At 42.6% G+C, this 14,861-nt stretch overlaps 1 protein-coding gene across 2 annotated transcripts in view; it reads left to right on the top strand.

Moving 5' to 3' along the window:
* Nucleotides 1–4,133: 4,133 nt before the first annotated feature.
* The window catches only part of nhsl2 (NHS-like 2), a 266,381-nt gene continuing 255,653 nt past the window's right edge, over nucleotides 4,134–14,861 (top strand). Inside the window, exon 1 of one of the 2 annotated variants that reach the window (XR_007448688.1) lies at nucleotides 4,134–4,748. Coding sequence is in view for 1 of the 2 variants with exons in the window: in XM_049569282.1 (XP_049425239.1) it covers nucleotides 4,448–4,748 (301 nt within the window). In the remaining variant the exon portion in view is untranslated. The remainder of the gene's footprint in view (nucleotides 4,749–14,861) is intronic. The other variant, XM_049569282.1, reaches the window with a different exon arrangement.

A 14,861-nucleotide genomic window follows, 5' to 3' on the forward strand; every position in this document is an offset into this window, starting at 1 on the left:
CACAAACTGTGGCTGCCAAAGGGTGGGGAAATTATTTTGGGACCAACCAACTGAAACAGCTGGTTCAACATGTGGAGAAATTCAAAACTCCCATGCCTAGTTACAGTTGCTATGCTATGATTGGACAATTGTTGTTGGGGGGGGGGGATTTGGCAAACTTCTAAAATTGATTGTATTGATAAACTGTTAAATATGTATGTGCATGAAAACAGAAAAAGCGCATGGATCTGCTTTGCACATATTCTCAGCATTAATGGACGAATATCACAAACTTGATGGACCAACAAACAGACGGAAGTCAAAGCTTCCTCATAACCATGTGCCCAGAATTGCAAAATTATGGGTGATTCATGCCAAATAAAAAATATGCCATGCATGGACACAGAAACATCAGGGTAAAAGACTTCAAAACACCAGTGGAAAACATATTAAAACAATGATTCAATTAATCAGACTAAGTATTAGATTCTTCAAATCTCATTTTGGACTTAAACTCTTAATTCGTGCATCATTTCCTGTAAGAGGAGGTGAGCAGGGGACAAATTATAACTGCAAGATTTACAGTGGAGGATGTGAGCAGCTGGCTGGGGGAAACAGTTGTGAAACAAGGAGGGATAAAACAGCTCCAGAGAGAGCCGATGGAGCTTCTCCACCCTTCTCCTCCTCAGAGTCCAGGGGGGCCACGTCAACGTGCCCGAGAGGCTCCTGTAGAGATGTGATGTCTTAAAGAGACGCTCTGACCACTTCTCTTGTGTTCGTTTGTCTTCCCCGATGCACTTGTTGTCAGTTTGCGGGGAGGAAGAAGAATCCACTCTGTAGAGTTGGTAATGTTGGTTGACCAGAGAGATCTGGCTCGGAGCAAGGGTGTGTTCAGGGACCGCGGAGAAAGCAGGAAATGTACGAGAGACGCAGTGAAATCTGATCAGAATCTTGTGACTGTGTTATGAAATGTATCTGTGGTCCTTCTGAACTTGAGTCACACTTGGGGGGAAACTAACGGTACGTGAAAACAATGACATATGTAAAGGGCTTCAGATCCAGCTAATAAGTGTTAGCTTGCAGTTTTGGGAACCATGACAACAGGACTGCTTGAGTTAAGCAGGGAAATGAGCTAAGTGACTGCTTGTTATCTACTTATCCAGAGTTGTAGGTCTCAAGTGGGCTCTGATCTCAGTCTGCAACTTGTTTTGTTCGTATTGGACCATAAGATTTCACTGCTAGACTTTTGATGAATAAAACAATATCTTTTACTGAGTTGCATTTCACTAACCAATGTGTGTTTTCTTTTCACAGCTGTGTCAAATACCTGCAGCATTGTTTAAGCACAGAAAGACAGAAGAAATTACAAAGCATAAAGCACTGCAGGACAATTTTCAGCTTCATTATGAAAAGCTAAACAATAACAGGGTTCACCTAAAGGAGAACAAATAAATACATACAGAAGGAGAGAATTCTCCTTAGTATTCCATTAAACAACAGAATGCAAGATATGAAAAGAGTAAGAAGCACAGTACACTATAATGTTAACTCCCCATAATCATAGTAATATGTGGGCTAGAAATTCATTAAATTAAATAGCAAAATAAATAGAAACAAACTGTGCAATGTGTAGTTTGAATGAATACCCCCTGCATTTGCAGACATCCTTGGGTGGCTTTCGAGACAATGGGCCCATGGACACGGACATGCAGATGGCCCACCACCTCTCCTCCACAGGAGCAAGACACACAGATTTAAAGTTGTTATCCCCTTTTTGTTGTTGTTTTGTGTCTCTTTGGTGTCATATTGTGTCTCTGTAGTCATTGTGTGTCTCTTTGCAGTCATTTTGTGTCTCTTTGTAGTCATTTTTTGTCTCTTTGTAATCATTTTGTGCCTCTTTGGGGTCATATTATGTCTCTTTGCAGTCATTTTGTGTCTCTTTGGGGTCATATTATGTCTCTTTGCAGTCATTTTGTGTCTCTTTGCAGTCATTTTGTGTCTCTTTGGGGTCATATTATGTCTCTTTGCAGTCATTTTGTGTCTCTTTGGAGTCATTATGTGTCTCTATGCAGTCATTTTGTGTCTCTTTGGGGTCATATTGTGTCTCTTTGCAGTCATTTTGTGTCTCTTTGGGGTCATTATGTATCTCTATGCAGTCATTTTGTGTCTCTTTGGGGTCATATTGTGTCTCTTTGCAGTCATTTTGTGTCTCTTTGGGGTCATTATGTGTCTCTATGCAGTCATTTTGTGTCTCTTTGGGGTCATATTGTGTCTCTTTGCAGTCATTTTGTGTCTCTTTGGAGTCATTATGTGTCTCTATGCAGTCATTTTGTGTCTCTTTGGGGTCATATTGTGTCTCTTTGCAGTCATTTTGTGTCTCTTTGGGGTCATATTGTGTCTCTTTGCAGTCATTTTGTGTCTCTTTGGGGTCATATTGTGTCTCTTTGCAGTCATATTGTGTCTCTTTGCAGTCATTTTGTGTGTCTTTGGGGTCATATTGTGTCTCTTTGCAGTCATTTTGTGCTCTGTAGTCATTATGTGTCTCTCTGTAGTCATTTTGTGTCTCTTTGGATTCATTTTGTGTCTCTCTGGAGTCATTTTGTGTCTCTTTGGAGTCATTGTGTGTCTCTTTGCAGTCATTTTGTGTCTCTTTGGGGTCATTATGTGTCTCTTTGCAGTCATTTTGTGTCTCTTTGGGGTCATTATGTGTCTCTTTGTAGTCATTTTGTGTCTGATTGTCGTCATTTTGTGTCTCTCTGTGATCATTTTGTGTCTGATTGTTGTCATTTTGTGTCTCTTTGTGGTCATTTTAAGTATCTCCCAGGCTGGAATGTGTCTCTTCAAGTAACATTTTGTAGGTGAAGGTGAGGGGGTCCCCCTGACACTTTGGGTGCCCAGTTGACCCACTCAGTGATCCATCCATGCAGACATCATGAAAACGTTTTTTAACATGGGTTCAGTTTGGAGGGACTGTCTTAGAATGCTTAGATTTATAACAGTCTCTGATCCTGTGTGATTTTATGAGTGTGTTATGCATTAAAGCACTGCTGTGCCCATCTGGACACATGTGGCCGGGTGGAGGATTGGAAGTCATGTTGTCTCTGACTCAGGAATTTCTGTCTGCTGATTCTTCCTTTCATTTCCAGACCCAGTTGTTTTGACCAGCCTCATCTGTTACACCATGAAGTACAACAACTAAAAATGTGACAATTGTATCATGTTTGCTCTACAACAGTTTACTGAATGATACACTATATGGCCAAAAGTATGTGGACACCCAAGCATTAAACCCATGACTGCTGGACATCTCCCAAATCTGCTGTTTTACAAACAAAACTACACAAAAGCATTCAAACATTTGTATCCACTCTTTCTCTCTTCTGCTCGTTTTCTTCATCACCGACACACGTGGGCGCGCACAGTCACGCGCAGTGGTGCATGAAGGACTCCTGAAGAGTTCATCCATCCCACCGCCTCTCTCCACCTCCTTTCCATACTTCCTCCTCATCTTTATTCTCTTCTCCACCTCCTCCTCCATCTCTCCTCTCCTTCTCCTCTTCCTCCCTCCAGACAGGTTTCCTTCTCGGGGAAACACCGGACTGTTGCGCCCCGTGTCGCCGCGTCAGGCTGGAAAGAATAAGTCCTGATGCTGGGTTATTAAGCTTCAAAATAAAAGCATGATAGAGGAAGAAATAATAAGGCGTCCAAAGCAATAATATTGCTCCAAGATTGTCACCAAAAACTGTTTAAAATAATGCAACTGTGGCAAAATTAATGAAAATAAAAGCTGATAGGGTGATAGGTGTACTTCTGTTTCAAGAAGAGTGTGCAAAATGAAGAAGCCTGCAGAAAATACATTTAGAATATATCTTTAAACTTGGAGACATTGTTAACCTATTGCAGACCTGTTCATTTTATGTTTTTTGAGTTTTATTTTTGCTGTAGGCTTTGTGCCAGCTCATCTACTAGTGCCAATGTGATCAAAATATTATGAAATGTCATCTGAACCTTTAAACTAGGCTGTAAGATTATATGCTGTAACTATTTAAGGGTATATAATGGAAAAAAGGCGGCAATTTGATTAACTGCACACCCAATGCTTAAAGCCATTTTGGCACCTGGATGGTTTGGATTACTGGATCAAAAATATGAATTTGTGCTTTAATTTTGAAAGTTTAAACCGGATGTTTTGCTTGTTACACTCTGTCTAATTTGACACTAATCACCAGAGCAGCTGAGTCTCTCCTCTCCACCGAGAGAAAAAAGAGAAAAGCTCGCTCGCAGTCAAAAACAATGAGGGCGCACGACGCGCAACTCGCTCCAAAGCTCTCCAACAGCGGCGGAGTTTTTCCTCCCGGAGGATTCGTAGCATGCGTCTGTGCGCCAAGCGGAGGGAGAAGGACCACAGGAATATAACTTGACTATCTGCGGAGTTTGTTATCATTATTTTTTGGCTGGGGGTGTTATCATGCCTTTTTGCAAACGGACGGTACTTCCGAAAGATGTGTGCAAGCCCGACGGCAGGAGGCTGCTGGAGGCGCGTCCGCGGCAGCAGGCGGAGATTTTCGGGGACTTGGCGGACGTGTGCGGCTTCACCCTGTGCTCGGTGCTCCGGCAGCTCTCGGATCTGTCCCGGCACTCGGTGAGCATCCTGCAGGAGCTGGAGGGAGAGCTGGTGTCCGTGTGCCACCGGTCGGGCGCGCTGGAGGGCAGAGTGGTCCGGCTGCAGAGGCACGTCGCAGAGCTGGTCAGCAAGCCTCCACCGAGAAGTAAGAGGACATTAAACAACACACACACACACACACCTGGAGTCACTTTACACTGCGTGCTGCAGCAGGAGAGCTGAGGCAGCTTTTTTTTTAGTCTGGTGGAGTCAAGTCAGTGGTGTCAAACTTTCTGATATCAGCCTGCTTCTCTGAGGAGATTTGTGGTTTTGTTATTTGAGAGTTTTGCTCATGAGTCACCATGCCTGCAAACAGTGAGCAGCCAGTGTGCACGGTCCATCTTCAGATTTATTTGGGGTGTGAGTAAGTGAGAGGTTTATTATTGGAAGGTTTGTTATTGTCAGCTGGCTGAGATGTGGCCTGCGTTCAGTTGCTGCAGGAAATATCAGAATTTTACGCGTAAAAAAATGAGCCAGAAAAGTGATTAAATTCTGCTGGAAAATAATGGCAAAGTATATACCACCTAAATAATCTGTAATATATGACGTTAAAGGGGATGGAGAGCACGTGAGCATGCCAATAACTGATGTGAGATGAATTATTGTTTGTGTTTTGCTTCTGTTTTGCAGTGTCAAACTTAAACAATCTAGCAGAGACAACAGAAGGAAATGCAACAGAGAGTCTTTTTTCATGACCAGTTAACTTTTGTGACTGACTTTCTGTGGCTTTACTTAGTGGATGTGTAGGTTTACAAGATGCTCCTGAAGGCAGCACGTTGTGGGCGTGCATGGTGGAATGTGAACTCAGAGATGTCACGCGTGTTTTGGAGTGTTGTCTGTCTACCTGTCACTTCCTCCTCTGCTCCAACTCCTGCCTTTCTCTGTGTTGTTTTTCTTCTTTAACCGTCTGTTGAGTTTACAGCACAGTTTTGGAGTCAAAGTAACGTGAAAGCATCTGATACAAGATGATGCTTAAAAAGCCCCTGTTCTGATCAGTGTTATTCATTCTGGATGTTTGAATGATGAATGTGCAGTGTGACACTAAATTGATGTCTTAACAATCATCTGTGTTCCCTTTAAACTGAGATTAAAACATGTACTGTATGAGCAGGATTTTGTGGCACTGGAACTAGTTTGGCAGCCAGCACTGGTCCGGAGACATCTTGTGTCCAGCTGTTAAACTTTAGAACATTTGCATATAGTTCATGGATTTTTCAGTGAGGGAGAAGGAGTAGATTTTGCAACCAATCACCAAACCTTTTTGTAAAAAAAAGTATTTGTCTGAGAGAAATTTTCAATTGAAATTTAATTGATAATAATAATAGTCAATAATTTCATTACGTTTCACAACGTTTTAAATTCACTGTCATTGGAGACTGATTAAAATGTAAGAAAATCGGTAGTTAAAAAGGCAACTTGAAATTTCCAAATGATTTAAAATATTGTTCAGTTAAAGAAAAAAATGTATTGTTCTTTATGTTAGTTGATTTTGATTCAGAGCAAAGAGTCACATGACAAGCGTTCAGGTCGCACCTGTTGCATTATGGGCTGCAAAGGAAGTACATGTGGCCCCAAAAAGGCGCACATGATAATTTGCACCTTCATGTGGTTTAGTATCTGATTATAATATCTGTTTCAGTGGCCTGTGTGGAAAATTCAATATATTTTCTGTTGCTGTGCCAACTTTTTTGGACCTGTCGATTATCAGAAAATTCATGTGAGAGAGTATTGTTGGGCACGTCTAAATGCTGGACATTTGTTGAGAGACTCTAAAAGTAATTAAGAGATTTATATTTCAAATCTTGTTCTTATGTTTTTTATTTTTGTAGTTTTCACAGTGTCTGATGATGATGTGTGGCTCTTATGTCCTTGGACCGGTGTCGTTATAATATGTCTTCAAACATGGAGAGGAAGACCTTTAAAGGGGACCTATCATGCTTTTCTGTCATATATACTTTGTTACAATTCCAGATGTTCATATTAGTCATGATTAAAGTTTTAAAAAATGAGGTAAACATTTGTAAAAGTAATCCCTGTGAGCAAAAACCTCAGGCTTTAGACCATTCTGAATACACTCACGACAGATTTCTTTATATGATCATCTGCTCCAGGCACCCTACTGCATGTGTTTACAATACGTAGCCTACACTGCTACATGTAGCTTCATGCTAATGTCAGGGTAACATGTAATCTGGGTTGCTGATGTTGTAAGCTTCTCCCTGATTTTGGATCATATTCCTGCTGGGAACTATCCACTTGTGTTTAGAAACTTTTATTGATTAGTTTTTTATGCTAGCAGATGGTACTACACACAGTCATTCCCTGGCTGCTAGTACACTGCTACATGCAGGTATATGCTAACATCAGGGAAACACGTAATCGTGGTTGCTGCTGTTAAACCTCCCTGATTTTGTATCATATTCTTGCTGGAACATGTCCGTTGTATTTAGAAGCTTTTATTAATACATTTTTATGCTAGCAGATGGTACTACACACAGTCATTCCCCAGCTGTAGGTACACTGTTACATGTAGCTATATACTAATGTCAGGAAAACATGTCATCTGGGTTGCCGATGTTGTAAACTTCTCCTCGATTTCGGATCATGTTCCTGCTGGAACATGTTCGGTTGTGCGCAGAAGCTTTAATTGATTACTCTTTACGGTAGAAAGTGCCACTATTCTCCGTTACAGTCATTCCCCTGGGTGCAGTGATGGTGCAGAGACCCGGAAATGCTGACCAATCAAAGCAGACTGGGCTTTTTCGGGCGGGGGGTGTAAAGACACAGGCGTTAAAACGGAGCAACTCAGACAGGGGGTGAATACAGGTGTTCCAGCTCAGACAGTATGACCATTACAGCATGTAAACATCTTCAAGTAAAAACCCCAAATTTGAAAAGATTCTGCTGACTTTAAGAGTAATTTTCAGGCACATTAGAATTCAAAATTGTTCTGTTTTGTGGTGAGAAATGTCCATTAGACATTTAACAAACACTAACTTTTGGATTTAGAGCTTATTGTCTGTTATTGTTTTGAAACCACAGATTTTGAGGATTTGTCTCCTTCAGTTGTTCATATTTTGTAACTGTTTTTATGCATATAATGAATTGATTCAGCTTTTTTGTTTTCAAATTGCCTTTTGTGGGACAAATAAAGTATTTAGAATTTAAGTGTTGATCCTTAAATGGAGAAATCAATGCCCTGACCTAGTGAAGTAGAACTGTAGGTGTTACAGTATATTTTTAATCAACTTTGTCAATACAGCCATGTGCCTCCTCATAGGAGGCGTTTCAGCTGCGCTTTTCAGTCGTCCATCTCAGAGTTTTAAAGCTCCTCTCCAGAGAACCTTCCACTAAATCAGAAGCTTGTGGTCGTACTCAGACAGTTTGAATGGATGCTTGGCTGGCTGGTTTTGGTTGCTTTCAACCGTGTGGCTTTCTGTGCGCAGGTCACCACGTATGGTCATTGTTTCAAGCTGTCAGAAGTCTCACAATAATGGTCAATAATCTAAAATTACCCCGTGATACATGTCAGCTCACAGCACAATACAGTTCAGTACTGATCGCATATTATCAATACACAACAGTCAGTGATGCGTCTTTGCAGCGCTTGGTTTTGTTTTAGAGTGGATTTGCCCTTTAATTCTACACTTACATAACTGCTTGCACTGAAGACCTCATCAATGTCACCAGGTCACATGTACCTGTACCTGACAACAGCTCAGGTGATGCAGCCCAGATGCATGATGGGAGATTTCTGTGGCAGCCAAACTGTTTTTACTCTGCAAACTTTGCACAAAACTTATCGCAGGTAGTTTTCTCCTTTGTTTGCCTTACAGCTTAAGAGTGAGCAAATGAACAAGGCGAGCCGACTGTGAACAACACTTTATGAGGCTGTCAGCTGTGTGTGTGTGTGTGTGTGTGTGTGTGTGTGAGCACGTACAGTATGATAAGAGAGAAAGTCCCTCTAAACACAGACCAGATGTAGAGCTGGAAAGAGGAGAGGAAGAAAGATAAAACAAAACCCAGCTCGTCTTTGGGTTTACTTTACTGAAAGGAACTCACCCATGTGTTTGTGTGTGTATATATGTGTGTGTGCCTGCGTGTTGGGGAGAAAAGAAGAATCTTCTGTACATGTGATCATCTGTATGAGATGCAAAGATCCCTACTCTTCTCCGCTCTCCAAATTCTGTGTGGGCTCTTTCTGTATCACTCACATGTGGGCAGAAACACGTGGCTAAACAATCAATAGAACCGTCCACGGACCTTCATCTCTCATCTTCATCATCCTCTCTTTTGCCTCCTACTGTCTCAGCAATGATGGAAGACATTGATCTAACTTTCACCGGAAAGATAACGAGGCATAGACATTTGGTTTTCTCTCCAAACTCACACTGCGATCAGGGTTACTTTATTCAACCCAAAGTGTTGCCTTGAGGTAACTGAAGGCCTTTCTGACCCTCACAGCCTTCCATTTATACATATTATACATCTACACATTGTAATATTTGATAACATGTTTGCTATGAATCAAATGAGGAGCTGCTGATACATTTTACTATTTAACCTCAAGATATCTTGTTGGATCAGAATGCAGACATGAATCCCAACAGAAGCATTGCTGATGGTGTAAAGAAATATTACATTTTTATCGTTATTCCTGATCTGTATTATACCTTGTGTTGCATGAAGGTGACTTTTTGTAGCTTACTTGTAAAAGCAATACTCAGTGATGTATTATGATGTAAAATGATGACCCTGGTCAATGTTTGTTCTAACAGCGCAGAGAATATTGGACATTTATGGTGTTAAGGTGTTGAGAGAACCTTGAGTGATAACGGTCTTTTCCTTTTGTTAGTAAGGATATCTAGTTTGGATCCCACAGTTGGTTTTGTGGGGGGTTGTGAAGGTTTCATCAGACAAGAGTCAACAAACAGATACCTACATTATTAGTCTTTACAGAATAAAAATGCTCTCAAACTAAAAATGATCCATTTATGATGTTGCAAACAGAGTTTAGTGAATAGGGTGGACGCACAGAAAGGAAGAGGTGAAAACACCACCAGCAGAAACCAAAAAATGAAGACAGAGGCTCATATATATAAAAAAAAAGTAATTATTACATAATGGGAAAATGACTATATGACTGTTAAAATACAACTTCTTAATGCATATGTTGCTTTGCCACTCTGTAAACAATATCAGAAGATGCAATATAATCATGAGAATGAATGTATTTTAATAACGAAAACACAGCCCTTAATGGTATTAACTTTGTCCGTAGCTACAGCACAACCAAGAAGGAAATAACAGCAATATACACCACTAAAACAGACAATGAAAGAAACAGTTAGCCTTCTCTTTTAACCTATAATGGCAGAAGCATAAATATCAAGGAAAAAATGACCAAATCAAGGAAATCTGCAAGTCATAAAATCAGGCGAGCAAAACCCTTCTGTTCTTAATCATTCCTACTTCGGTGTGACAGCAGCGGACAGACAGATAGACTCACACACGTATGCGCACACACACAACCAGTTGTGTGATCCTCTCCATGCTTACGCCACGCAGAGATAACAAAAACATAAATCATTTCATGGAGGATTAAAGAATTTTGTGTATTGTCTTCTTCTTTGGTGCAAAGTGCTACCTGTGCATCAAACAGTTTGGACAGTTCCCTTGGTAAGAGGTGCTTTTTTCTCATTTAACAACCTGTTCCTCTGAAATGGTCTTTTGCATTACTTCTATTGTGCAACTGAACTAACTAAAACCATGGTTAAGGTTAGTTTAAGTTTAGCCCTGGAGAGTACTTAGTTAAGGTACGGGGAAAGATTGTGGTCACAGTTCAAAGCTGTTCAAATTGTTAATGACGAGAAAACAATCCCATTATTTTCCCTCATTCGTGGATGAGTGCTTTCCCTCCCATAACAGCCGCTGACAATCCCCCCCTCCACCTGCCAAAAAAAAAAAAGTGGAACTCGGTCAGAGTTGCATAAGGCCGAGCTGAAACACATGTTCCAAGCCTGCATGAGGGGATTTTTTCCACCCTGAGTTTAAAGTTTGTTCAGGAGTTGAATCTCCTGAGCTGCTTCCAGGGCCTTGACACGGTGAAGCGCCAGAGGGATCTGAGCTGGTTTCCTTCAGCTGGGGCGCAGGGGAAGAGTCGCACTGATAGAGAGGAAGTCAGTTATCACTCTGCAGGGCTTGATATCACTAGAGTTTATGTGCATGTGTGTGTCCAGTTTCCACTGGAAGCTGTCACTCAGAGGTGGCTGAACTCGAGGAGTTTGTCCTCTGCAGCACCTCTCCTGTCGCTCTCTATTTCTCATACTGGCTTTATTTCTTGCCTTTTTCTGTGAGACTGCAGCAGGAGTATCCCAAGTATGTGAGTGGGAACCGGAGTTTGGTGTTTTCTTTTGGTGCCTTTTTCCCAACTTAATTCTCTGGGAAACCACATTCTTGCTTTGACCCCAAACTGATTTTAAAAGCTGATTTTGCTCAAGTTTGTTGCTCCCTGCTCTTTGTGATGGTCCCAGCTGAGGCCGGGTTAAAAGCTGCTCTCTGAGGTTTGAAATGATGAGCACATTTTTCTTCTGGAATACTCCCAATCAGTGATATCACGGCAGGTGTTTTCCCTCAGCTGTCAAAGGCAATGCACCTGCTGTGACATCACCAATTGGGGTGTGGCCTTCAATGCAACATGCATCCGTTTCAGCCCCTGGAGAGCAGTGCAATCAGGCTTACTCGATATATTTCAATTACCCAAATCACAGTATAGCTGGGAGAGAGTTACTGCCCCAAGCGAGGGTAGAATGGAGGATGAGATGGATCGGCGGTTTGTGCTAGACTGTCTTGGTGAAGAGAGGGTTGAGCTGGAAGGCGAAGCTTTTGATTAACTGGTCCATCTACATCCCAACCCTCACCTATGGTCATGAGCTCTGAGTAGTGACCGAAAGAATGAGGTTGGCTGGGCTCAGCTTTAGAGATTGGGTAAGGATTTCGGACATTTGGAGGGAGCTTAGAGTAGAGCCGCTGCTCCTTTGTGTTGAAAGGGGTCAGTTGAAGTGGTTCGCGCATCTGATCATTATGCTCCATTGACGGCAGGATGCCTCCTGGGAGCCTCCCGTTAGAGGTGTTCTGGGCATGTCCTGCTGGTAGGATCCCGCGGGGCAGACCCAGAACACGCTGGAGGGATTACATATCTCGTCTGGCCTGGGAACACCTCGGGTTCCCTCAGGAGGAGCTAGAAATCCTTGCTAGGGAGAGGGATGTCTGGAATACTTAGCTTGGCCTGCTGCCCCCTGCAACCCGGCTTCGAAAAAGCGGATGAAAATAGATGGATGGATGGACAGTTGCACGGATAGTTGCCTTAGTTTAAAAAGAGAATGGAGCTGTAGAGAATCCATTTACAGGTACACTGCTACATATGTGGAAAAAAGTTGGGGTAGTAGTGGAAGCTGCATGAAGTCTGATAAATTGCCCCAAGTGACACCACTTGGTTGGGTCTAGAAACCACAAGTTTGAAAAAGCAAACCATCTGGAGGTGTAAAATTTAGAAAGAAGTAGGTTTAACAGACCTGTTGCTACCTTACAATGGCGTCATGTTAACTGTGGTCATGAGAATAGTCCATATGAACATCAAACAACATCAAGCCTGATTGCAGAAATTGTCAAATACTTTTTGGAGCATACTATGTTTGCCTTTTGTCTGTACGTATATTTTTAGTATGGATCCTACGCATTGCTTTATAAATGAGACCCCTTGTGAGTGGATTCCTGGACGCCTCTCGTTAGAGGTGTTTCGGTTACGTCCAACTGGTAGGAGGCCCTGGGGTACACCCAGAACACACTGGAGGGATTACATATGTCATCTAGTCTGGGAACGCCTCGGGGGAGAGTCGTCTAGAATACTTTGCTCAGCTTGCTGCCCCTGCGACCCAGCTTAGGATAAGAGGATGAAAACGGATGGAGGGATGGAATCAATTAGGGAATCGATAAAGATTCAGACCAATTAGCAGAAGCATTGGTATCAATAAAATGGTATCAATTCCCATCCTTATCACTGAGTCACTGTGGGGTGGCAGTGGCTCAGTCCATAGGGACTTGGGTTGGGGACCGGAGGGTCGCCTGTTCGAGTCCCCGTCCGGTCCAAAATATGGAGCGTGGACTGGTGGCTGGAGAGGTGCCAGTTCACCTCCTGGGCACTGCCGCGGTGCCCTTGAGCAAGGCACCGAACCCCCCAACCGCTCGGGGCGCCTCACAGAGGGCAGCCCCCTCACTCTGACATCTCCCCACTTTGTGCATGTATAGGTCCTGTTTGTGCATGTGTGTGTCTTTCAGACCTGTGTGTAATTGACAAGCAAGAGTGAAAACATTGAATTTCCCCTCAGGGGGATTAATAAAGTAAATAAACTAAACTAATTATATCCACTTGCATCGTAGCATCTAGCACTTACTTTCAGCTGGTGCAACAGGCTGCTGGAATGCATTAAGCATCACACCCTGGTAAATAAGGGTATCTATTTCCTCCTTCCTACAGTATGACACAGTGGATGTTTCACTCTAATCTTTTCTTCCAAATCCTGTTATAAAAATCAAACGGTTGACGGAAAGAAGCTTTAACTTAAATCACTCTTTCTGTTTCTGATTCCCCTCCTCCTCCCCTTGTCTCTCTCTCCTCTCTCGTTCCCACGGGTGGACATCAGCCTCATGACTCAGTATCCCTCCCTGTTGGCCCCTCTGTAATTCCCCTTCTCTCCATTTCTTATGTCTTTTCCTTTCCTCCTCTTCATCCTCCACCACTTCTCAGCATGTGTCTGATGAACAGTGACATGCAGGAGGTTGAAAGATCTTTCTAAAAACAGCCACGGAAACTTGTTTAGAGCGGATATTTTAGAGATATATTCAGGTTCTGACCCGGCCAAATGATGCATTCATTGGCAGTGGATGACTTTGGACGTCTTAGCTTTCATTTTGGAGATGCTCTGTAATCCCACTGGTTGTTATTGCAGATGCAGGCCGTGGACTGACATCTTTTCAGTGTCAAAATATTCACGTCTCCCCCTCCTCCCCCACCATCTCTCTTCCTACAGGCAGTGATTCACAGGTCAGCAGCAGCAGCTTCCTGCCACCACTCCAACACACTGCAGAGAAGTTTTTTTTTTTTTTTTTTAAATAATCTCATTTAGTTGTTTTAGTCGACTTCAGTATCCATAGGTGCAGAGAAATTACAAGTGGAGTGCCTAAAAGATTTGTCCTTCTTTCGTATGTTGAATATTTTTCAGTTAACGCCGAAGAGATTTCACCAGGTATTTTTACCTTTGTGTTTACTTTGCAGCCTGTGTTACCTGTAGTTTGTCCATATTGTCCAGTTGCTCGATGAATTACTATCAAGTTTGGATAAAGATTTAACTTCTGCATTAGTTGTAAAAAGAGCTGTGGCCCATTTAACAACATGTTTTTTTAGCTTTTCGTGAATCCCTTGGGTGCCATATTCTCGACTGCTTGGTTATACAGTTGGACTTTAACATGAACTTTTTTAGAAAGATGTAGTATAAGATTGATGTTTGCCAGTCTTATACTGCTTATACTACTGTTTGGAGATGCAGAAAGCATCTGCACCAACAGATAAACACACACACACCAGTATGCAAATTACGATGAAATTGTTGCTATTTTTAACATATGGGCTCTTTAGGAGTCAAAGACATGCTTGTGCAGGTGATACGAAACCAAAATAACATGTGTGAAGCGGTTGGGATGTGAGTCAGCACCTCCAAGTCTGAGGCCACAGTTCTTTGCTGGAAAACGGTGGATTGCCCCCTCCTGGATGGGAGCACGTGCTGCCCCAAACAGCACTTGTTCATGAGTGAGGGTAGAATGGAGCGTGAGATGGATCGGCGGTTTGGCTCAGCGTCTGCAGTGATGCGGGGGCTGTGCTGGAACGTCATGGTGAAGAGAGAGCTGAGCCAGAAGGCAAAGCTTTCAATTTCCTAGTCCATCTACGTCCCAACCCTCACCTATGGTCATGAGCTCTGGGTAGTGACTGAAAGAACGAGATCGCAAATACAAGCAGCCAAAGTGAGTTTCCTCTGTGAGGTGGCTGGGCTCAGCCGTAGTGATAGAGTAAGGAGCTTGGACATCTGGAGGGAGCTCGGAGTAGAGCCGCTGCTCTTTCTCATTGAAAAGATGAATCCTGGGCGTCTCCCGTTGGTGGTGTTTT

Source organism: Epinephelus fuscoguttatus, linkage group LG23 (assembly GCF_011397635.1).
Source record: "Epinephelus fuscoguttatus linkage group LG23, E.fuscoguttatus.final_Chr_v1".
Taxonomy (NCBI): domain Eukaryota; kingdom Metazoa; phylum Chordata; class Actinopteri; order Perciformes; family Serranidae; genus Epinephelus; species Epinephelus fuscoguttatus.